The 21,490-nt window shown below is 65.4% G+C and overlaps 4 protein-coding genes across 7 annotated transcripts in view; 1 reads left to right on the top strand and 3 right to left on the bottom strand.

The window, feature by feature from the left end:
• The first annotated feature begins 982 nt into the window (after nt 1-982).
• ECEL1 (endothelin converting enzyme like 1) lies at nt 983-10,614 on the top strand. 2 transcript variants are annotated; one of them, XM_072042231.1, is made up of 18 exons: nt 983-2,022; nt 3,573-4,426; nt 5,500-5,568; nt 5,640-5,750; nt 6,215-6,307; nt 6,621-6,745; nt 7,060-7,282; nt 7,384-7,482; nt 7,574-7,648; nt 8,064-8,171; nt 8,284-8,342; nt 8,474-8,525; nt 8,645-8,712; nt 8,803-8,927; nt 9,085-9,150; nt 9,308-9,403; nt 9,877-9,953; nt 10,079-10,614. In XM_072042231.1, exons 2-18 carry the CDS (start codon nt 3,683-3,685, stop codon nt 10,598-10,600), a joined length of 2,712 nt encoding a protein of 903 aa, XP_071898332.1. In that variant the 5' UTR covers nt 983-2,022; nt 3,573-3,682; the 3' UTR covers nt 10,601-10,614. The 2 variants fall into 2 exon arrangements, with proteins under 2 accessions (XP_071898332.1, XP_027319986.1); XM_027464185.3 differs by having other exon boundaries at nt 988-2,022; nt 8,064-8,167; nt 10,079-10,328.
• Nucleotides 10,615-10,751: 137 nt separating this feature from the next.
• Nucleotides 10,752-13,973, bottom strand: LOC101804897 (intestinal-type alkaline phosphatase). The gene is made up of 11 exons (XM_027464202.3): nt 13,815-13,973; nt 13,180-13,296; nt 12,946-13,061; nt 12,644-12,818; nt 12,364-12,536; nt 12,136-12,270; nt 11,971-12,043; nt 11,749-11,883; nt 11,454-11,645; nt 11,233-11,343; nt 10,752-11,149 (listed from the first exon to the last, which is right to left on the bottom strand). The coding sequence occupies exons 1-11, from the start codon at nt 13,882-13,884 to the stop codon at nt 10,887-10,889; spliced, it is 1,560 nt and encodes a 519-aa protein (XP_027320003.3). The 5' UTR covers nt 13,885-13,973; the 3' UTR covers nt 10,752-10,886.
• Nucleotides 13,974-14,425: 452 nt separating this feature from the next.
• Nucleotides 14,426-18,779, bottom strand: LOC101804710 (intestinal-type alkaline phosphatase). The gene is made up of 12 exons (XM_038183545.2): nt 17,446-18,779; nt 17,199-17,304; nt 16,989-17,105; nt 16,539-16,654; nt 16,297-16,471; nt 16,042-16,214; nt 15,830-15,964; nt 15,677-15,746; nt 15,457-15,591; nt 15,150-15,341; nt 14,942-15,058; nt 14,426-14,807 (listed from the first exon to the last, which is right to left on the bottom strand). Exons 2-12 carry the CDS (start codon nt 17,269-17,271, stop codon nt 14,521-14,523), a joined length of 1,590 nt encoding a protein of 529 aa, XP_038039473.2. The 5' UTR covers nt 17,272-17,304; nt 17,446-18,779; the 3' UTR covers nt 14,426-14,520.
• Nucleotides 18,780-18,914: 135 nt separating this feature from the next.
• DIS3L2 (DIS3 like 3'-5' exoribonuclease 2) overlaps nt 18,915-21,490 on the bottom strand; it is a 188,083-nt gene continuing 185,507 nt past the window's right edge. For all 3 annotated transcript variants that reach the window (XM_027464181.3, XM_027464182.3, XM_013102318.5), the window contains one exon: nt 18,915-19,449. In XM_027464181.3, coding sequence (XP_027319982.3) covers nt 19,351-19,449 — 99 coding nt within the window. In that variant the 3' untranslated portion in view covers nt 18,915-19,350. The remainder of the gene's footprint in view (nt 19,450-21,490) is intronic.

Here is a 21,490-nt window from a genome sequence, read left to right on the forward strand (position 1 = left end):
GGGGCTGGCGAGGAGGGGGCTGCTGAGGGTCAGGGCTGGGGGCTGCAGGGCGGGCAGGACCTGGGGGGGGTCCCACCAGCCTGGCCCTGGCCAAAATTGGGTGCGTTGTCACCGGGGCACAGGGCACCGCCGCTGCTCTTGGGGCCGGGCAGTGCTTGTGGGCATCCTGGAACAAACTCCCCGTGCCCCCACCAGCCCAGCCTGCCGATGCTCAGCCCCTTTTTTCTTCTAGCCCAGCTTCAAGAGCAGCTTCTGGCGGTGCCAGCTCCACAGGTTGGCATTGCAGCTCCTCGGGGCACTTGGGACATTTGCACTGGAAAATCGCACTTGGTGTAGGTGCTGCCTGACCTCCCCCCCATGCCCACCCACAGGTCCCCGTCCCAGGTTTGCTGCACCCTCCCTCCTGCAGCTGCCAGCTCCCCTGGGACGCCGCAGCAACTCTGCGGCCGGCTCAGATTTATCCATTATTTTATATCCACACGCCTTTAATTTTTACAGCCCTGTTGGAGCAATACCCAGGCTGTTAATAACGCTGCGCCCCCCCCTCCTTTCCCGCACACATCCATCATGCTCCCACCAAGGTGGGTCTGGGGGGGGGGGCTGGGAAAGCACAGGCATGGGGATGCCATCGTGGTGGCACCTGGTGCTGTGCCTTCCCCAGCAAGCTGGGCACCCCCTTACCCACCCACGAAGCATCCTGGGGCTGGGTGCTTCTGCACCCTGCTGGTGCTGCTCGGCGTGCCCAAGCTGGAGGCACCTGATGGGGTTCCTGGAGCCCGGTGTGTGCCCGGGGAAAGGTTTGCTGCGATGTCGTGAGGCTGTGGATGTGTTTTGGGGTGTGTGTGAGTGTGGCAGGGCACGCCTGGCTGTAACGGGAGCTGTATGGCACCACTTGTTGGACACTGCGTGTGTCAGCGTGCACAAGCGTGTGCACTGATGCTAGCACGTGCCATTGTGTGTCCATGGCCAGCCCATGGTGCTCGCAGGACAGGACAGACCCAGTGGGTCCCACACCAGCTGAGCCACCCGTCCCCATGCCACGCAGCGTCCCCATGCCACGTGGTGTGTGTAGCACATTACCCACACCCCAAACTCCCACCCCAGTGCCCAGGAGGACCCAGGCCCCCACCCAGCACCCAGGGCCATGTGGGATGGGGGTGTCAAGGTGCCCAGGAGCACGGCCAGCAGGTTGGCTGAGCGGGGATGGGGTCCCTGGCTGCTGTGCGGGGCCGCTGTGGGCAGTGGGATTTGATGGGTTATAAATCTCCTTGCTGGGCCCCCCCGTGGCAGAGCGGCTCACGATATATATGTTGGGGATTTATCTGCAATGCAGTTTAATATTCCCAGACCTTTGCGTGTGTGTGCGTGTGTACGAGTGTGCGTGGCCCCCTCCCCATGCCGCCCCATGCCACCCCCGTGCCCACCCTCTCACCTGGAGCCTCCTGGGCTCCCCCTGTCTCCCACCTCCATCTCTCCCCGCCTTGCACCCACCCTGGCAGCACAGGATGAGCACCCTGGGGTGCACGGACATGGCTGGGGGGTGTCCGAGCGGCTGGGATGCGGCCAGCACAGCCCCCCCAGCCGTGCCCACCCTTGCCCTTCCTGGGTGCCAACCTGCCAGGGGGTGGCAGCAGGGTCCCCGGCCGGTGGGTGCCAAGCTTGGTGGCACTGCCAGCCTTGTGCCAGCACCCTCCCCCCGGGGGCAGGGGGTCCTGGGGACCCCCCCCCCCCCATTCCTCCCTCCTTACCCTTCCTCCCCGCCGGCGGGGATGAGGTAAGGCTGGCGGGTGGCACAGGGCTGCTCCATTTGCATAATAATCTCGTTAATGGAGCCTGGCCTGCGGGAGAGCCGGGCTGGAGACGCCACCCCCTCCCCGCCCCGCTGCCTCCCTCCGGCCCCGCCGCTCCTCCAGCCGCGGCGCGGGGCGCGGAGCGGAGCGCGGGGCGCGCAGCCGGACGGCCACCGCCGGGCCAGCCCTCCAGCAGCCCCGGGCAGCCTCCTGACATCCCCCCGGCAAGCCGGTGAGCACCCCCCGAGCACCCCCCGAGCATCCCCCGAGCACCCCCGGGCAGCGTCCCCCCGAGCATCCCGGGCGGCATCCCCCAAGCGGCATCCCCCCGGCGGCGTTTTCCCCGAGCGCAGCCCGGAGCAGCCCCCCCGGTGGGGCGGGGAGCAGGAGCTGGGCACCCCCGTGCGCCCCCGGACATCCCGGGGAACATCCCCCCGAGTGCCTCGGCGAGCAGCCCCGGGGAGCAGCACGGGGAAGACTCCCCCCCCCCCATCACCACCATCCCCGAGGCTGGCAGCGAGCATCCCGCGAGCATCCCCCGAGTAATCCGGGCGTTATTCCCGGGGAGCACTTCCCGAGCATCCCTCGAGCATCCCTCGAGGAGCACCGCGGGCAGCATCCCGCCGAGCATCCCCCGAGCAGCCTGGGCAGCGCGCCCCGGGCACGCCCGAGCATCCCCCGAGCATCCCCGGAGCATCCTCGCAGCACCCTGGGGACCACCCTGGGGACCGTCCCCCGAGCAGCTCTTGCAGCCCCCCCCAGCACCCCGAGCCCCCTCCAACCTTGCCGTGCCCACCACCCACCCCGCAAACTTTCCGGTGGTGGCGGCGGTGGCAGCAGCGCGGCTGCTCTCCGGCACGGGCACCGCCAGGCTGCGGCACCGGGGCACAACTTCACCCAAGTTGCGGATGGAGCGGGGTCTGCAGGGTGCTGGGGGGCCGGGGGGACCCTGCCGCAGGGATATCGCCCCCCCCTCTCCTCCCCGAGCGGCTCTTTGTCCTCGGCGTGTCCTCCCCACACCTGCAAATTCATGTGCAGATCTGCGCTGAGCGAGGAGTGGGGGCTCCTTTTGAAGCCCCCCCCCCCCCCAATGCCTCCACCCTCTTCTCATGGGCAGAGCCCCCCCCTCCGCAGAGCAGCGACCGCTGGGCACCGGCTAGGGGCGAGGTATTGGGGAGGGGGATTGGGGTGAGGGGAGTGCTGTGAGGTGCCCATAGGGGCCAGACCCCCCCCAGACAGGAGCGAACTTTGCGCGCACACCGCGCTGCAACACACTTGGAGGCAACGCAATGCAACACGACCCACCCCAACCCAGTGCAACGCGGCACGGCGCAGGGCGAGACAGCACAACCCGGCGTGCAACAGCCCAAACCAACCCCGTACAATGCTTTCTCCCCCCCCAAAAAAATCCCCAGGGACCCGCTTACCCACGCTGCTCACCCCACGCAGAGGGGCTGGCAGCCCCGTGCCCCCCTCAGCCCATCAGGTGCGGTGTGGAGCTCCCCAAACCACCCCGGGCACCCACTTGGGGTGGGTGCTGTCCCCACGTCAGGGGGATAAAGCATTGCCAGGGGCTGTGTGGGATCGTGCAGGTGGGACCCTGCCCCATCACCAGGTGGGGGACCAAGGGGACAGCCACGAGGTTGGGCTGCCCCCGAGCTCCCGGCACCAGCGCCACCAGTGCCACCAGCGGGGACGGCGACGTGGGCGATGATGACGGCAAGAAGCGATCCCCTTGCTCCTCCCCGAACACCCCTCAACCACCTCCTCTGCCTTTTCCAGGAGCAGCCTGACTCTCTGGGCACCTCCACCGCCTCCAGCATGAACCGGGGAGCACCGGCACCCGTCCCCTGCCTTCCCTGAGCCCCCCGTGCCTGCGGGCAACCCCGGCCATGGAGAAGACCTACTCGCTGACGGCCCACTACGACGAGTTCCAGGAGGTGAAGTACGTGAGCCGGTACCAGAGCGGCACGCTGCCCAACGGCTTCGCCCTCCAGCTGGGTGCCGGGGCCAAGAAACGGGGCGGGGGGCTGCCCCGCTGGAGCCGCCGGGAGATTTGCCTGCTCTCGGGGCTGGTGTTCGCCGCCGGGCTCTGCGTCATCCTGACGTGCATGTTGGTCCTCAAATACCTGGCGGCCGAAGGGGACAGCTACTGCCTGGAGGGCTGCCAGGAGAAGAAAGCCTTCCTGCGGGCGTCCCGCTTCCTCAGCGCTAACATGGATGCCACCATCGACCCCTGCCAGGATTTCTACTCCTTCGCCTGCGGCGGGTGGCTCCGGCGGCACGGCATCCCTGAGGACAAGCTGGTGTACGGCACCATCGGGGCCATCGCCGAGCAGAACGAGGCCAAGCTGCGGGCGCTGCTGAGCCGCCCCGTGCGCCGCCGAGCCCCCGCCTCGGCCGAGAGGAAGGTGAAGGAGTTTTTTCGCTCCTGCCTGGACCGGGCTGAGATCGACCGGCTGGGCCCGCGGCCCATGCTGGAGGTGATCGGGGAGTGCGGCGGCTGGGACGCCTCGCCGGGTCGCGGGGACCTCAACGAGCTGCTCTACAAGACGCAGGGGGTCTACAGCGCCGCCGTGCTCTTCTCGCTCACCGTCAGCCTGGATGACAGGAACACCTCCCGCTACGTCATCCGGGTGAGGGCACCCTGCCACCCCCCCGTGGGACGTCCCCCAGCCGGCACCCTGGGGCTGGGGTGGAACCTTTAGGGTGGGGAGGATGCGGGAAGGGACGAGGTGGTGATGGGGTCCCCCCCCGCTGTGCCACCTGAGCCCATCACCCTGGCGTCCTGGCTGCTGTCTGCGCAGGATGGGGCAGTGCTGGCTCTGCACGGGGTGTCCGTGGCTTTGTCAGCCATCCCCACCCCTGTCACCCATGTCCCTTGCCCTGTGGTGCCACCAGGGCATGGGGGGGCTCTGTCTAGGTGGCCAAACCTCGAGCACCCCGGGTGGGCACAGCAGGGGCACAGCAGTGGCAATGGTGGGGACACCATGGGGGGCACCAAGTGGGCATGGTAACGGCACAGCAGTGAGCACGGCGATGGCGCGGTGGTGGGCACAGAGGGGACACGGGGTGGGCACGGCAGGGACACGGTGAGGATGGCGTTGGCACGGTGGGGACAAGGCGTTGGGCACACTGGGGGCACGGAGCCTCCTGGGTCCCCGTGAGCTGGTGGGGCTGGCACCAAGGGCTGTGGGTGTGAGGGTGTGAGTGTGAGCGTGAGCGTGCGAGCCAGGGGACGGGGCAGGAGGCCGGCTGTGCGTGTGTACACTAGAGGGAGCGTGTGTCACGGAGAAAGGCTTCGGCTCCGACGGGTGTGATGGGGAAGGCGCGGGTGTGCCAAGGGTGGGGTGCCACGGCGAGGTGTGGGGTGGAGAGGGGGGGGAGCGAGGTGGCTCCAACACCTCGCGTGTGCGTGTGGATGGGTGTGACAGGAGTGTGACGGGTGTGCACGGTGGGTGGGACGGGTTGTGTGTGTGTGTGTGTGCTGCGAGAGGAGGCTGAAGAGTGTTTGGTGGGGGGGGTACAGCACGTTTGGGGTGTGTGTGTGCACCTCTGAGGGGTGTGCAATAGAAGGGCTGAGGGTGTGACTGGGACCGGCTATGGGGCCATCATTTGGGGGAGATGAGGGGGGTGCACAACCAGGACAGGGCTTGGGGGCGCCCCTCTCCCCACCCTCTGCTCACCCCTTGCCCCCATCTCCCCCCAGATTGACCAGGATGGGCTGACGCTGCCCGAGCGGACCCTCTACCTGGGGCAGGATGAGGAGAGCGAGAAGGTGAGGAGCTGGGGGGCTGGGGGGCCAGGGGGCGGTGCTGGTGGCACTCACGGAGCTGTCCCTTGGCACAGATCCTGGCTGCATACCGGGTCTTCATGGAGCGGCTGCTCACCCTCCTGGGGGCCGAGCACGTGGAGCAGAAGGCGCAGGAGATCCTCCAGCTGGAGCAGCACCTCGCCAACGTGAGGGGGGGGTGCCTGTCCCGAGCTTTGGGGTGCCCCTGCCCAGCCCTGAGGGACCCCATCCCCTTGGGAACCTTCAATCCCATCCCCTGGGGACCTTCATGATCTCAACACCTTGAGGCAGGGCCCCAGGGACCCGCACCTCATCACCTTGGGGACACCCATGGGATAACCACTTGGGGACCCCCATTCCCCATCCTTGGGAACCTGCTCCAGGCCCTTGAGGACACCGTGCCCAAATCTTGGGGAACCCAAATCCCAGGCCTGGGGGACCTCCACGCATGGTCCTTGGTACCTCAGCTCCTTGGGGTCCTCATGCCCAGCCCCACAGAGGATGTGGACCAGCAGCCCCTCATGCCCCGGTGCTCTGCCCATCCCCGTGCCACCCCTGGGGGGGCAGAGGGGAGGTGACAGCAGGGAGGTGACAGCAGGGAGGAGGTGACAGCCGTGCCCACCCCGTGCAGATTACGGTGTCCGAGTACGACGACGTGCGGAGGGATGTCAGCTCCATGTACCACAAAGTCACCCTGGGCGAGCTGCAGCGCATCACCCCCACGGTGCGTTCCCCCTGCCCACCCCCTGCCACCCCCATCTCCCACCTGCCCTGCGCCCTGTGTTTGTCCCTGTCCCGTGTCCCCAGGGCTGTCCTGTATCCCCTATAAGAAGCACAACCCCATGGTGCCATGCCCCAGTGTCCCAAGAAACATCCCCCACTGACCCCATGGATAAATGTGCTCCGGATGGCGACAGCTCCATCCTGTACTGCCCTGGCTGCTGGGGGCAGCACCAGGAGCAGGCGTGACCCCATGGGAAGGGGAGGGGGGAGGCTGAAAGCCTGGTGGCACGGGGGTGACGTGCCCACCCTGCCAGCTCAAGTGGAAGCGCTTGCTGGACCGCATCTTCCACGACAACTTCTCGGAGGACGAGGAGGTGGTGCTGCTGGCCACCGACTACATGCACAAGGTGTCCGACCTCATCCGCATGACGCCCAGCAGGTGAGGGGGGCTGGCACCTCCGTGCCCAGCTTTGGAAAGGGGTGGTAATGGGGTAGGTAGGGGGGGGAGCTGTGGAAGGACCCCCAAAATGCCCCACGAGGCCAGGCAGGACATGGTGAGCCCTAGGGAAGCTCCTGCTGGAGGGCACCACCAAGCTCCTGGGTCCCCAAGAGACCCATCACCGTGCCTGCTGTGGGGACGTGCACGGTGCCACCACCCCCTCCATCCCTGGGCCCCATGGGACACGGCCACCCCAAGCCTGGCACGAGCAGGGAGGTGCCCAGGAGGGGCCTGATCCTGCCCCACGTCACCAGGATCCTCCACAACTACATGCTGTGGCGCATCGTGGTGGTGCTGAGCGAGCACCTCTCCACCCCGTTCCGCGACGCCATCCACGAGCTCTCCAAGGAGATGGAGGGCAACGAGAAGCAGCTGGAGCCGGGCAAGGTCTGCCTGAGCCAGGCCAACAAGCACTTTGGCATGGCCCTGGGTGCCCTCTTCGTCGAGGAGTACTTCTCCTCCGCCAGCAAGGCCAAGGTAGGCGCCCTCCCGGCCCCTTTCCCGGGTGCCCCCCTGCACCCCTGAGGGCTGGAGGGTGGCCAGGACGCCCCGGTAGCATCAGCGGTGCCCCGCTGTAGGTGCAGCAGCTGGTGGAGGACATCAAATACATCCTGGACCAGCGCCTGGATGAGCTGGACTGGATGGACGAGGAGACGCGGAGAGCGGCCAGGGCCAAGGTGGCAGCCCCCAGCGTGCGCCCCGGGCCTTGTCCCCATGTGGGGGAACGGGGCACGGGGACCCTGACCCCGCTGCCTGCTCTGCCCCCAGCTCCAGTACATGATGGTGATGATCGGGTACCCCGACTTCCTGCTGAAACCTGAGGCCATCGACAAGGAGTATGAGGCAAGGGGGGGCCCGGGGCCGTGTGGTGAGGGGGTGATGAGCCCTACACATCATTAGGGCTCCAGGTAGACCATGATGGGGAGACACCACCCCAAAAAGGAGCCAGGACACAAGCCCACCGCTTGCATGGGCACAGCCACGTGGGCAGAGCCACGCTGTCCCATCCCCACATTGCTCCCTCACCCTACCCCTGATGGTCTGGGGTCCCCAAAGAGGTAATGGGGACACGGTGGCCCCTGTGGACCCCCCACCCCAGTGCGAGGGACCACATCCAGCCCCTGGCCACAACCCCACATCCTCCGTCCCCACGGCTCATGGGGGTGGGAGGACACCCCAGCACTGCTCCCCAGCCTCAGGGGGATGGATTTTGGGGGTTGGTGTCCCCCTCGACATGGCCGTGTCCCCCCCCCCCCAGTTTGAGGTGGACGAGAAGACCTACTTCAAGAACATCCTCAACAGCATCGCCTTCAGCATCAGGCTCTCGGTGAAGAAGATCCGGCAGGAGGTGGACAAGTCCGCGTGGGTATTGCTTCACCTGGGGGGGGACACGGGGACATTGGGGTGCCCCCGGCTGTGCGAGGGGGTGGCATTTCCCCGTCCCTCCGTGTCCCCAGCACTTCCATCTCTCCTTGCAGGTGGCTGCTGCCCCCCCAGGCGCTCAATGCCTACTACCTGCCCAACAAGAACCAGATGGGTGAGGCATTGCCTGGGGGGGGGAATGGGTTTAGGGGGCACGATGTGGGGTCCCCTGGTGCCAGGAGGTGCTGAGGGGGTGGGATTGGGGCCGGGTTGTCCCCTCCCTGCAATGCTGTCCTGTGTCCCCAGTGTTCCCCGCCGGCATCCTGCAGCCGACCCTCTACGACCCCGAGTTCCCGCAGTGAGTGTGGGGCTGGTGGGGGGGAAACAGGGATGGGTTTGGGGAACGGGACAGGTCTTGGGGTGACCGCCACCCCTGCCAGCACCGTGTCCCCCTCACCCTTTTGTCCCCCCCCCAAGGTCGCTGAACTATGGTGGGATCGGCACCATCATCGGGCACGAGCTGACCCACGGCTACGACGACTGGGGTGAGTGACCCCCACCCTGCTGGGGGTACTGGGGGGGGGGAAACTGGGAACACTGGGGTCCCTCGGCACCACGGGTGGTGCTGCCTGCAGGGGGGCAGTACGACCGGCACGGGAACCTGGTGCACTGGTGGACGGAGACGTCCTACAGCAAGTTCCTGAAGAAGGCGCAGTGCATCGTCAACCTCTACGACAACTTCACCGTCTACAACCAGCGGGTGAGACCCCCCCCAGAAGTGACAAAGCCCCCAAAAACTCCTCACACCTCATCTGGGAACACCCCCGGGGCCCTGGGTGGGGGAAACCGAGGCACAGCAGCCTTGGTGCCCCCGCGGGGACATCGCTGCTTACCCCGTGCTGCTCCTCTTTGGGCAGGTGAACGGCAAACACACGCTGGGGGAGAACATCGCGGACATGGGGGGGCTCAAGCTCGCCTACTACGTGAGTGTCCCCCACCCCGGGGTGTCACAGCCCTCGCAGGGCCACGGGGGTGCTGCGGATGCCACCGATACCGAGGGTGGCCGTGCCTGCTGGGGGGCACGGGGCGTTTTTGGAGCCCCCCCCCTCAGCCATGCTGAGGGCACCCCGTGTCCTGCAGGCCTACCAGAAGTGGGTGCGGGAGCACGGCCCCGAGCACCCCCTGCACCACCTGAAGTACACCCACGACCAGCTCTTCTTCATCGCCTTCGCCCAGGTGAGCCGGTGCCCAGGGCCACCAGCGGGTCCCCGTCTGGGTCCTGGGCTCTGTGGGTGCCCCCAAGTGCAGGGCTCAGCCCCTCGGGACCACCCCACACCATCCCTGTGCTCTTGGGAACCCTACAGGGACAGCCACGTGCCCCCCATTTCCTATAGGGACCCCCCAATAACAAATGGATGCGAGCTTTGGGGCATCCCACAATCAGGCAGCCCACAGCCTCAGGAGACCCTACAAAAACAAGTGTGCCTGTTCAATAACAAACATGCCCCTACACTCGCCCAGCCCATCCATGCCTCATATGTAGGCTCAGGGAGACCCCACAACAACAAACACCACCAGGGCACCCCTGCCCTCACCCCCAGCGGCCAGAAGGGCCACCCTGGTGGGTGCCCAGGGCCCTGGGGGTCCCAGCGGGTGCCAGGACCCAGGGTGCCCCCCTGGTCTGACCCACGGGACCTTCCTCCCCCCAGAACTGGTGCATCAAGCGGCGATCCCAGTCCATCTACCTGCAGGTGCTGACGGACAAGCACGCCCCGGAGCACTACAGGTACCGGCCCCAAAACGGGGGCACAGTGGGCGCCAGGGGTGAGGGGCAGGGTCCTCGGTGGGCATCCCCTTTGCGGGGGTGCCCAGCTCTGAGCTGTGTCCCCCTCCCCCGTTTGGCCCCGGCAGGGTCCTGGGCAGCGTCTCGCAGTTCGAGGAGTTCGGCCGTGTTTTCCACTGCCCCAAGAACTCGCCCATGAACCCGGCGCACAAGTGCTCGGTGTGGTGAGGCCGCTGTCCCTGCGGGCTGGCACCCTCCCGGTCCCCATCCCTGCCCAGGTGCCACCTTCTGCCTGCCCCCCTCTCCAGGCACTTTTTGGGGCACCCCCAAAATATTCACCCGCTGCAGGGGGTGCCAAGGCAGAGGAGCCCCCTGGGGGTGGGGGTATGAGCTCCCCACCCACGGGACCCTCTCGTCCACCTCCCCAAACCCTTCCCCACACCCAGCTGCTCAGGGCAGGGCGGGTGACCCAGGGGTGCTGCGGGGCTGTCCCGTGCCAAAAGCCTGGTGCTTGTCCCTGTGCCAGCCCCATCCCGTCCCCATCAGCCCCACCACTGGGGTGGGCTGGGGGCCGGGGTGATGCCATCCTGCCCGGGGGCACGGGGACACGGACACGCGCTGTATTTTTCGCTGCTGTTTCTGGTCAATAAAGCACTGGATATGCCAGGGGTGCACGGGGCCGTGGATGGGGACGGGTGGCAGTGGGCACCAACCATGGTGGGGAGACGCACGGGGCAGGAGCATCCTCCCCAAACTCGCAGCACCCTCATGGTGCAGACACCTGCATGATTTTCCGCCACGTCTCCTACCACCTCCTGCCTTTATTAAACATCAAGCACGGGGATTTGGCACCCTATAGCCACCGAACAGCCCCAGGGCACGGGGATGGGAGGCTGTGGGTCCGGCAGAGCCCGCGGGCACCGCGGGGCCATGGGGTCAGTAGAAGAGGGGCAGGAACAGGGCGGGAAGGAGCATGGCCAGGGGGGTGGCGTGGGCTGGGGGCGCGGCGTTGCGCTGGCGGCAGTCGGTGTAGGGCTCGAGGCAGGCGGCGTAGGCCATGACGTGGGCGATGTAGGTCTGCTCCTGCACCCCGCGGAAGAGGTGGGCCATGGGGCCCTTGGCCATGATGGCCACGTCCTCGCCCCCGTGGGACTCCGAGGAGAGGGGCACAGCGGACTGCTGCTTGTAGTCGTAACTCTCTGGGGAGGGTGGAGAAAGGGGGTGAGCGGGGTGGTGGGTCCCATCCCCACCCCACCACCCCACCACGGCCCCGAGCACTCACCGATGATGGTGTCATTCAGTTCAGTCCTGTTGCCACCCACGTAGCCCGGCCCGTTCCCATAGAGGATGGACGTGTAGCTCTTCAAATCGGAGGCTTTTAGGGGGGCCAGGCCTGGGGAGAGGAAAATGGGGAGCGGGTTTTCAGCCCTGAAACCCCCCTACATCACCACCCCGGAGCAGACAGCACCCGGCGCGGGGCTGTCCCCACTCTCGGTGCCCTACCGAAGATGGAGGTGCCACGCAGGAGGTAGCCACCGAAGGAGAAGACGTGCGAGTGGTCGGCGGTGACCACGGTGAGGGTGTCTGCCTCGTTCGTCAGGCTGCTCGCCTTGCTGATGGCGTGGTCAAACTCCACCGCTTCCATCAACGCCCTCTTGGCCATGCCTTCGTGGTGCCCGTGGTCGATCCTGCCGCCTGCGCACGGGTGCCCATGGGGGGATCAGGAACCACCACAACCCCGCAGCACCCCACGAGGTGCGCCCTGCCACCCGCATGGGGAATCCCAGCCCCGACTGACCTTCCACGAAGAGGTAGAAGCCCTTGGGGTTCCTGCTCAGGATGGTGATCGCCGCCTCCGTCATCTCACTGAGCGATGGGTCCAGGGTCTTGTTGCGCAACGGCTCGTACTTCATGTCCATGGGCTCGAAGAGACCTGGCAACAGGGACACGGTTGGAACAGCCTCGGCACCTTACAGTGTCCCGGTGGCTGCCACATCCTGGCACGGGGGACATGTGTTACCCATCAAATACTTCACGTTGGGGTCCCCAACAGCCTTCATCAGCTCCGTCCTGTTCCAGACGTAGCGGGCGCCCTGCGGGTGAATCCCGGAGGGATCAGTGATGCCTGGCCCCATGCCTGGGGGGGGGCGGTGGGCAGAGGACTGTCCCTCTCCACATCACCCACCTGCCGTTCTTTCAGCCACGTGTCGATGAGGTTCACCATGTCTTTGCGCGTCCCATTTTCACTTGCTTCGTTGGGATACTCAGGGTCTGGCGTCCCCGCGGGGGTCATGTATTTCCGACCGCCCCCCAGGATCACCTGGAGGGGACGAGACAGGCACAGTGCTCACAGCGATGTCCGGGGCGGGGAGGGGGATCTTCCCCTGCTTGCCCTCCATGGTTGGGCACTCACATGGATGTCCACGTTGTGCACCAGCTGCCAGGCGATGTCCTTGCAGCCCTGATTGATGGCCTCCTGGGGCATGCTGGAGTCCGCGTACCAGTTGCGGTCCACCACGTGCGCGTAGGTCCCCGAGGGCGACGCGTGCTGCACCCGTGTGGTCGTCACGACGCCCACCGACTTCCCTGTCCCACCAGACCCCACCATGGAGCCCCACACCATCGGGATGCTCGCCACAGGCAGCCCCCGGCGTGATGTCCCTTCTCCCCACCGCCCCGTGCCCCCACAGTACCAGCTTTGCGGGCTCGCTCCAGCACCGAGATCACCTCGTTGCCCTTCGTGGTGCTGCACTGGCCGTAGCGGGCAGCGGCGCTCACCCCTATCGTCTTGTAGTTGCTCTTCACCCCGCACAGGTAGGCTGTGGCCGTGGCTGCACTGTCGGGGACCTGCCGGTCCACGCTGTACGTCTGCAAAGGACACGCAGAGCTCGCTGGCACCCCTTGTTGTACTCGCTCGTGTGCCCAAGGTGCGCTCCTGCACCAGCACCCCCGTGGGCATCACCGTGGCCCCACACTCCGCACCCACGAGACTTACCTTGGAGAGAGCCGTGTAGGGGAAAGAATCCAGGAAAAGGGGGGTCTCAGGACCCGACTTCCCCTGCAACTGCCCGTTTAGGATCCGGGCGGCTGTGATGCTGGGGACCCCGAAACCTGGGTGAGCGGGGAGGGATGTGGTCAGCCTCCAGACCAGGCACCCCCCCTGCTCCCCATTTTGTGGTGCACCAGCTGTGGTGGCAGCCTGCCCGCCGGCGGTGCCAGCAGGACTCACCATCCCCGAGGAAGATGATGAGGTTTTTGGCTTCGTTTGTCCTGGGCTGGATCTTGAAGCTGGCCTCGATGGCCGCGGCTGCCTGATCGTTCCAGAAGGATGGGTTCTCCTCCTCGACTGGGAGGGGGCAGCACCCGTCAGCCCCAGGGCACCCAGTCCTGGGCGTCCCCGTGCTGGGGTCTCTGCTGGGTTCCCACTCATAGAAAGACCCCCACGGAGGAGAGGGTGCACGAATCCCATGGGCCGGGGTGCTGGTAAAGGTGGGGGGAGCCCACGCAGACTGCACCCACCCAGGAAGGTGGCGAGGTGGCAAGAAAAAGGGATGCAATGGGAGGAACCGGCTGCCAAGTGGGATGGGGACAAATACGCAGGGGTAAAAGGGGCTACAGGCACCTCACACAGCCCCTCCTCGGCCCAAAACCAGCAGGAACCTAACCCCATGGGGGGAAACCAGCTCAAGGTCCCCTAAAAAGCAAAGAGAACCCCTGCTAACCCTCCCAGCTCCCCTCCACAAGCCCTGCACTTTGGCCAGCACCAGGGCAGCCAGGATGGCACCACACATCCCGGGACACCAGCCAGCTGCCTGTCCCCATCCCTGTCCCTGTCCCCATCCCTGTCCCCATCCCAGTCCCTACCTGGGATGCCAGCAGCGTGGAGCCCTGCCCAGAGCCCCAGGCAGAGGACAAGGGGGGCCAGGAGCCGCATGGTGGGATCTGGGCACCTGCAACCCTCGCCGTCAGAGCTTGCCTTTCTTGTAGACTTTGGGGAGGGACTTTGGACTAGGATCAATCTTTGTGGGGTTCGGCCTTTCTCAGATAGCCTGGCACCCCGCCAGATGGTTGGCACAAAGGCCGTGGGGATGGGCCACTGGCACCTCATTGTCACCCCATCTTATTGCTGGGGCGGGGGGACACCAAGTGTAACCAGAGGGACTCGCGGTGCTCCTGGAGGCTCCGCTCTTGGCCAGCACTTCCCAGAGCAATTAATTCACAGATGGGGACTGGAATTCCCCACGCAGCCTTTGCTGGGACAGGACCTTGTGCCGGGCTGTGCCTTAGCATCTCGAAGCTGTGCAAACTCCCTCCTTCATCCCTAGGGGGATGTGGCAGCCCCTCGCCCTTGCTTCATCTCCTCCTTCACCCTCAATGCCAGTCCCAGGGGGAATAAGGGGCCACAACCTGGGGAAACTGAGGCAGGGGGCAGCTCCTTAGGAGGCAGCCACAGCTGCAAACCCTCACAAGGCAGATGAAGACAAACAGCCCGTGTTTTATTGCATCCCTCGAGCCCAGCCACAGCAGGGACTGGGCAGCCCGGGTTGAAGCGGGGCTCGGTGGGGGTCTCTCAGCCCCCCGCCATGTGGGCGGCCACGCAGAGAGCCAGGAGGGCGAACAGGGTTTGGGGGGAGCCCCGGGTGCCGCGGGAGGCCCTGCGGGGTGCCCTGCACCGGGGCTCGGCGGCGTAGGGCTCGAGGCAGGCGGCGTAGGCCATGGCGTGGGCGATGTAGTGCTGCTCCTGCACCCCGTGGAAGAGGTGGGCCATGGGGCCCTGGGCCATCACCACCACGTCCTCCCCGCTGTGGGTCTCCAAGTCGAGGGGCACGGCTGCCTGCTGCCTGTAGTCCTTGTCCTCTGTTGGGGGGGGAGCAGGAGAAATGGGGCTGGGGGCAGCTGCAGTGACACCCCAGTGACACCCGAGCCACGTGGTGGCATCGGTGCCCATAGGACGTTGCCCCCCACCCCGTTATCCCCCACCAGGCCCCTACCCACAGCGGGGAGGCTGGCAGCTGGGCGGCCCCCATCACGGATGCTGTATCCTGGCCCATTCCCGTAGAGGATGCTGGTGTAGGCTCGCTTGTCCTTGGCCTTCTTGGGGGCCAGCCCTGGCACGGGGAGCAGGGAATGGCACTGTCACCCCCGGGGCTCAGCCTCCGGTGGGAGCAGGGATACCCATTGCTTGTCCCCGGGTCCCACCGAAGATGGAGGAGCCGCGCAGGGTGTTGCCCCCGAAGCTGAAGACGTGGGAGTGATCGGCCGTCACCACGGTCAGGGTTTCGGAGGGCACCGTCAGCTCCCCGGCCCGCGCCACTGCCCGGTCCAGCATGACGGCCTCCATCAGCGCCTGCTTGGCCCGGCCGCTGTGGTGGCCGTGGTCGATCCTGCCGCCTGCACGGGGAATGGGGCCGTCACCGCCTCGCCACCACCCCTGTCCCGGTCCCCTGGAGCACCCACCCGCTGCCGGGCCCCCCTCCTGCCCCCCAGCCAGGGTGCCCGGACTCATCTTCCACGAAGAGGAAGAAGCCGTTGGGGTTCCTGCGCAGGATGCGGATGGCTTTGTCGGTCATCTCCACGATGGAGGGGTCCGTGGAGGCGTTGCGGTTCAGCTCGAACTTCATGTCCTTGGGCTCGAAGAGGCCTGGAGGGGGGGGAGCAGAGCCGGGGGCTGCTTCGTGCCCACGCCAGGGTGACGTTGTCAGCGGTGAAGGCAGCGATGCTCTTACCCATGAGGTGGCTCACGGAGTCCTCATCGACTGCATCCAGGCCCTTCTTGTCCCAGACGTAGCGGGCGCCCTGGCAGCGAGAGGAGAGGCGATGGCGATGGCACGAGCTCCGTGCCCAACGATGGTGATGGCACCGCGTCCCCTCCACGGTACCTGCTTGGTGCTGAGCCACTCGGCCACCAAGTCACGCCCGTCCCTCCTGGTGCCATTCTGAGCCGGGTCCTCCGGGTATTCGGGGTCTGGGGTCCCTCTGGGTGCCATATACACCCGCCCACCGCCCAGGATCACCTGCGGGGAGCGGGGAGCTGCAAAAGGCACAGGAGGCAGAGCATCAAGGAGCACAGCCCCCTCCTGCTATCGCTCACGTTGATGTCCGTGTTGTGCACCAGCTGGTGGGCGATGTCCTTGCAGCCGTCCCGCAACGCCTCCTTGGGCATGTCGGCGTCGGCGTACCAGCTCCGGCTGACTGAGTGCGCGTAGGCTGCCCCGGGGGACGCGTGCTGCACCCGTGTGGTCGTCACGATGCCCACGGACTTGCCTGCAGCACGGGACAGGGTTGAACAGGAACCCTGTCCGTGCCATGCCGGGCTCTGTGATGGGATTGTCCCGTCCCGCCGTACCCGCCAGCCTGGCCCGGTGCAGGACGGAGTGCACCTCGTTGCCAAAAGTGGTGCGGCATTTGCCGTAGGCGGCCGCCCCGCTCAGCCCCAGCGTCTTAGCGTTGGTCTTCACCCCGCAGAGGTAGGCAGTGCCCGTGCCGGCGCTGTCGGGCACCTGCCGGTCGATGGTGTAGGTCTGTAGGAGAGCGGGGGTGAGCGGGGCCCGGGGCAGCACGGCTGTCCCCCGGCGCTGCCCCTCTCACCTTGGCCAAGGCCACGTGGGGAAAGGTCTCCATGGCCAAGACGCTCTCCTCGCCCGAGCCGCCGGCCAGCTGCCCCTTGTAGATCCGAGCTGCCGACACCGTGGGCAGCCCCATGCCTGTGGGTGTGGGTGACAAAGGGCTGGGGCTGGGGACAGTCCCCTCCTCCACAAAAAATGCCCAGGGTTGGCCACGGCCACCCATTTTGGGAGGAGGTGACCTGCCAGCCCCGTCCTCTCGCCAGCAGCTTGAGGACAGCTTTGTCCTCCGGGTGCTGCTGAGCCCGGCCCCGTGGGGGACACAGCACCCGGTGTCCTGGTGTCACCGTCCCCAAGGCTCTGGGAGAGGCCGTGGTGGCCCTGGGAGAGCCGAGGGGAAGGAGATGATAGATAGGAAAGTGCTGCACTCATAGGAGGGCACACGTCCTGCGGGTCCCCAGCCCTAGGCACTCACCGTCACCCACGAAGAGGATGATGTTTTTGGCTCGCTGGGCAGCCGGCTGCAAAGCCAGAGCTGCCTCCAGCCTCCTCCTGGCTCCTTCGTTCCAGTATCCCGGGGTCTTCTCGGCGTCTGGAGGCAAGAGCAGAGCTGGGGACGTGCGGGGCCCTGGAGACCCCCCCGTGTTCCCATCCCCATCCCGCACGGCCCCCTTCAAGCTCTCACCTGAGGCTGCGGCAGCGAGCGGGGCGAGGAGGAGGAGGAGGAGGCAGGTCCCAGGGGACAGCGGCCGTCCCATACTGCCCACCCCGGGTCCCTCCCCGAAGGCCACCTGTGTCCAGGGCAGGGGGGGGACAGCCCTTTATGGCCCTGCCCTGTCCCGCCGGAGGGCTGAGCCCCCTGCTGCGGGGGAGCCGATGGGCTGATAACATTCAGGGACAGGTCCCAGCCCTGCCCTCCCCGTGTCCCCAACCTTCCCTGGGGGCACCCGTTGCCCCCCCTTGGCGAGGCAGGACCTCCAACCTGCCCCCGGGGAGCTGGGTGGCCCTGGGGCAGGAGGGGTCCCCGAGGCTGGGCGAGTTCCTGGGGATCTCCAGCAAGGAGCAGGGAGGAGGGGACCCTGGGACAGGCAGGGCAAAGGGCTGTTTTTGCAGACACGCTGGGCTGGGCTGGATTGGTCTCGTCTCCCAGAGAGACAACCCGAGGAGGGGACGCCGGGCTGAAGGGTAGGGGAGGACACCTTGCTGTTGGTGTCAGTGTCCTCAGGTTCCCTCTCCCTGGGGAAAAACCATCCCGTGGTGCCAGAGGCACAGCTCGGTGGGGCAGGAGAGCAGAAAACCCGCAGAGGAATGCACTGCTGTGACCCCAACCCTTGACAGCATTTTGGGAGAGGAGACTCAGGGATGCCAGGGTCGTGGCACACAGATGCACCCTTTATTCCAGCCCCTGGTACCACAAGGCACCGTGACAGCTCTCCAGGCACAAGCTGTACCCAGCCCCGATCCACCCCAGAGCCCAATCACCCATCCTGACAGGGGTAACCTGTGCTCAGCCAGATCCCCGCTGCGGCAGGAGGCGCTTGTGCCCGTGCCAGGGCCGCATCTGTCACCACCGATGATGCGGAGCAAAGTGCGGTGCCTTTGCTCCTTCCCTGCCTGGCACCATGCAGCCGCTCCCTCTCCCAGAAATCGATCCCTCCATCGGTCGCTGCCTGGCCCACGGGGTGCTGACACGGAGGCTGAGGGAGCAGCGAGCACCACGGGGACGGTGTGGCAAAGCCATCCTCAGCAGATGCAGCTGCTTCGTGTGCCCGGGATGTCCCCAACGGGGGAGGAAGGCAGCTGAAGGGCTGTGTGTGTGTTAGGAAGGATGCAGCTGCTTTCACCCATCAACCTAAACCATCCTGCAGCCCGGTGCCAACCCGCGGCCGCAGGGAGCATCGGCTCTGGGGGGCTGGCGTGGAACCACGTGGGTTGGGGACACCGGGACCAAGAGACATTGGAGCTGGGCTGTGAGGGCTGGGCGCTTCTCTCCAACTCGGCAGGGAGAAGCTGGGACACGGGGCGTGTTCCTCGGAGTCCTGGGATGATCCAGCTGTGCCAGCAGCAGGCAAAGCGCAACCTTGGGCAGGCACAGAGCCCGGGACAGCCCCGGCTCGAGCCGAAGGGTCCTGCGTGGGATTAGGCTGGAGGCCAGGGTGCAGGAGGCTGGAGCAGACGCCCAGTGACTGCCGGTGAGGGCTCAGACTGAGGGATTAGCTGCGGCAGCACGGGCTGGGAGCATGCAGCGTAACCCCGATCCCCGCCTCCAGCTGAGCAAACAGCAGGGCTTGGATTTCGCAAGGCTCTGGGTTGTGACAGGGGGGCAGGAATCCCCAGGTAAGTTATGAGATAAGTTATGGCAGCATTCCTGGCTGGAAAACGAGGCAAAATGAAACCTGCACACAGTCCCAGCACGGCTGCTGACCTGGCTTTATTTCCTGATACACAGCCTAGCCAGGAACCCTCCTGTGCAGCCCCTCGGCTCCCACCCCATCAGCCCACGCGGGGATGAGCACCCAGTCTAAAGCAGCTCTTCCACTTCTGGGGACACCAGTCCCTCACCCCAGGCACCCGCAGTGGTAAAGGCTGGGCACCCACTGCCTTTTAAAAAAAAAAAAAGCTAAAAATACTTTTTGAGTAGAAATACCCTGTCTGGGGAAAGCCCTGGACCCTGCTCCCAGCCCGCCAGGCTGGGTTAAAATCCAAACCAGAAATAAAACGACGACGGTTTTAAAAATCTAATCCCCAGATTCCTTGTGGGTCCCCTCTGTCCCCCGCGGGTGCCGGTGCGGTGTTGGGGATGAAGGCTGCAGCAGGAGCAGCGAGGCCGGGCACGCTCACTTCTCCGAGCTGGGTCTCTTGAGCAGGGCGCTGTACTTGAGGGGGACGCCCTCTGACTTCAGCACGACCTCCACCAGCGTGAAAATGGTGATCACCTTCAGAAAGGGGAAAGAGACAAAGAGAGAGGGTTTCTCAGCGGGTTGGCATCAGACCAGGGTTTGGTTTGAGTCGCGCTGGCTTTGGTGCCAGCACGGGGCCACACGCAGCAGCTCCGAGAGCACCACAGCAGTGCTGCAGAGCCAGTTGGGGAACCCAAAGCAACCCAAATGAGCCTCCCAAAAACACATCTTCACTTAGCCCAGCCTGGTCAGGCTCCGACTTGTCCTCTGCATGCTCAGGGCAGGAGCACAGGTGGCTGCGTCCTTGCTTTTGGGTCCCCATCTCCCTAACACCCGCCCGTGTCTCCATGCAGAGCGCACGGCATCGCCAAATGCAGGAGCCTGGCCAGGTGCCAAAGGCGAGCTGCGGTGTTCCCAAAGGACACCAAACATTTTCTCATCATCCCATAACGAGGGAATGACCCGCCCGTGCCTGTGCAGCGAGAGAAGACCCAGGAAGGGAGCATATTGGTTGGGAGGGATGCGAGGGAATGAAGACTGGAGAAAATCAATTCCTCCTGCTCAGGAATGCGCCGCTGCCTGCCGCCGCCTCCCCGCCCCCCCCCCCAAATCAATCTCTTCATGCAATTGTGCAGATTAGAAACGTAAATCATCGATCAGCTCTGCTCCCAGCGCGGGGATAACGGGCTGGCTGGGACAACGGGCTGGGGATTTGTGTGACCACCGTGAGGCCATGCCCTGGAGTGTGTGGGTTCAGCCCCTGCTCGCTGCGTGCCACGTCCCCAGGTCCAGCGGGGCCACCGCTCCCGGCTTTTAGGGAGGAGGAGCAGGCACGGGGCCACCCGAGGTAACCTTGTCCTCCCCGCTCATCCAGCACCTGCTGCTCCCAATTCATCATTCCAAGCAGGAGAACCTCACCGAGGCTGAAATGCATCAAAGGGGTCAGCGAGGAGCAAAGCCCGGGGAAATTCTCCTGCAGCGGAAATTCTCCTGCCCAGGGAAATTCTCCTGCACGTCTCCCCTCGGCAGTGGGGCAGCCAGCCCAGACCCCTGCCCAGCTTCCTGCAGCAGCCTTCCCGTGCCTGGGGTGAGCCAAACTGGGAAGCAGGTGTCCAGGGCTGGGGCCAGGCTGGAGCAGGGATGAGCTCGGTGCCACGGTGCCAGGGTGATGGCTCCTGCCCTTCAATGCGGCTCCTGGGCAGTCTGGCTCATCACAGGGCTGCGGGTTTATTGACTCGGGGATCTGCTGGCTCAGAGGAGAGCTCAGAGCATGCTCCCCAGGGAGGATCTGGTGTTTTCCTAGGAGGCGTGGAGGATTCGTGGAGGAGATTCCCCTATTGCTAAGTGTTTGTTTACCAAAACGGGCCTGGCTCATGCAGGGGCATCTTTTTTTCTTGTGGGTCCCTGCTAGGGTGTAAGTGATACCCGCTCCTGTAGGACAGGAGGAGCTGAGGCCACTTCAGACACATCCACGGGCTTCTCTGAGCCAAGCTGAGAAATGAAAGCGCAGCTCAAGAGGAGGCCAGTCCTGAAGAAAGGCTGTGAGAACTGGGGAGCTCTGCTGACTCCGACCCTCCCGAGCTGGCAACATCTCCCCTGGGAGGGAAAGGATCTTCCAGGACACGCATCGTGTCAGCTGGAGTACCCCCGGTCCTGGCCCTGCATGGGGAGTTCTCTCCAGCCAGCCCGGAGCCCTCAGTGCAGGACAGGGTTGAATTCAGTCCTCCCATCCCCGCCCAGGCAAAGATCAAGGCAATCAACACAGCTGTGACTTTATAGTTATGCCAGACAAAAGTTGGCAGAGAGGCACCACTTAATCAAGCCAGACAAATGCGATTGCTCCCTTTGATTGAGTCACCAAGTTAATAGATGACAGGGACACAAGAGAGAGATTTCTAGATGTTGTTAAGCCATTTGACACTGCATCTCAGGAAGTCTGACTTAAAAAAAAAATGCTCCTAATTCGGTCTCAGCCCTATCACACGGGCGGAAACCCGATGGCAAGGCTGTGCCAGCAAGGGGGCAGGGTCTAGACGGGAGCTGATTTTACTTAACATCCTAATTGATCATCTGGAAG

The sequence above is a fragment of the Anas platyrhynchos genome, chromosome 9, assembly GCF_047663525.1.
Source record: "Anas platyrhynchos isolate ZD024472 breed Pekin duck chromosome 9, IASCAAS_PekinDuck_T2T, whole genome shotgun sequence".
In the NCBI taxonomy this organism is placed as follows: Eukaryota; Metazoa; Chordata; class Aves; order Anseriformes; family Anatidae; genus Anas; species Anas platyrhynchos.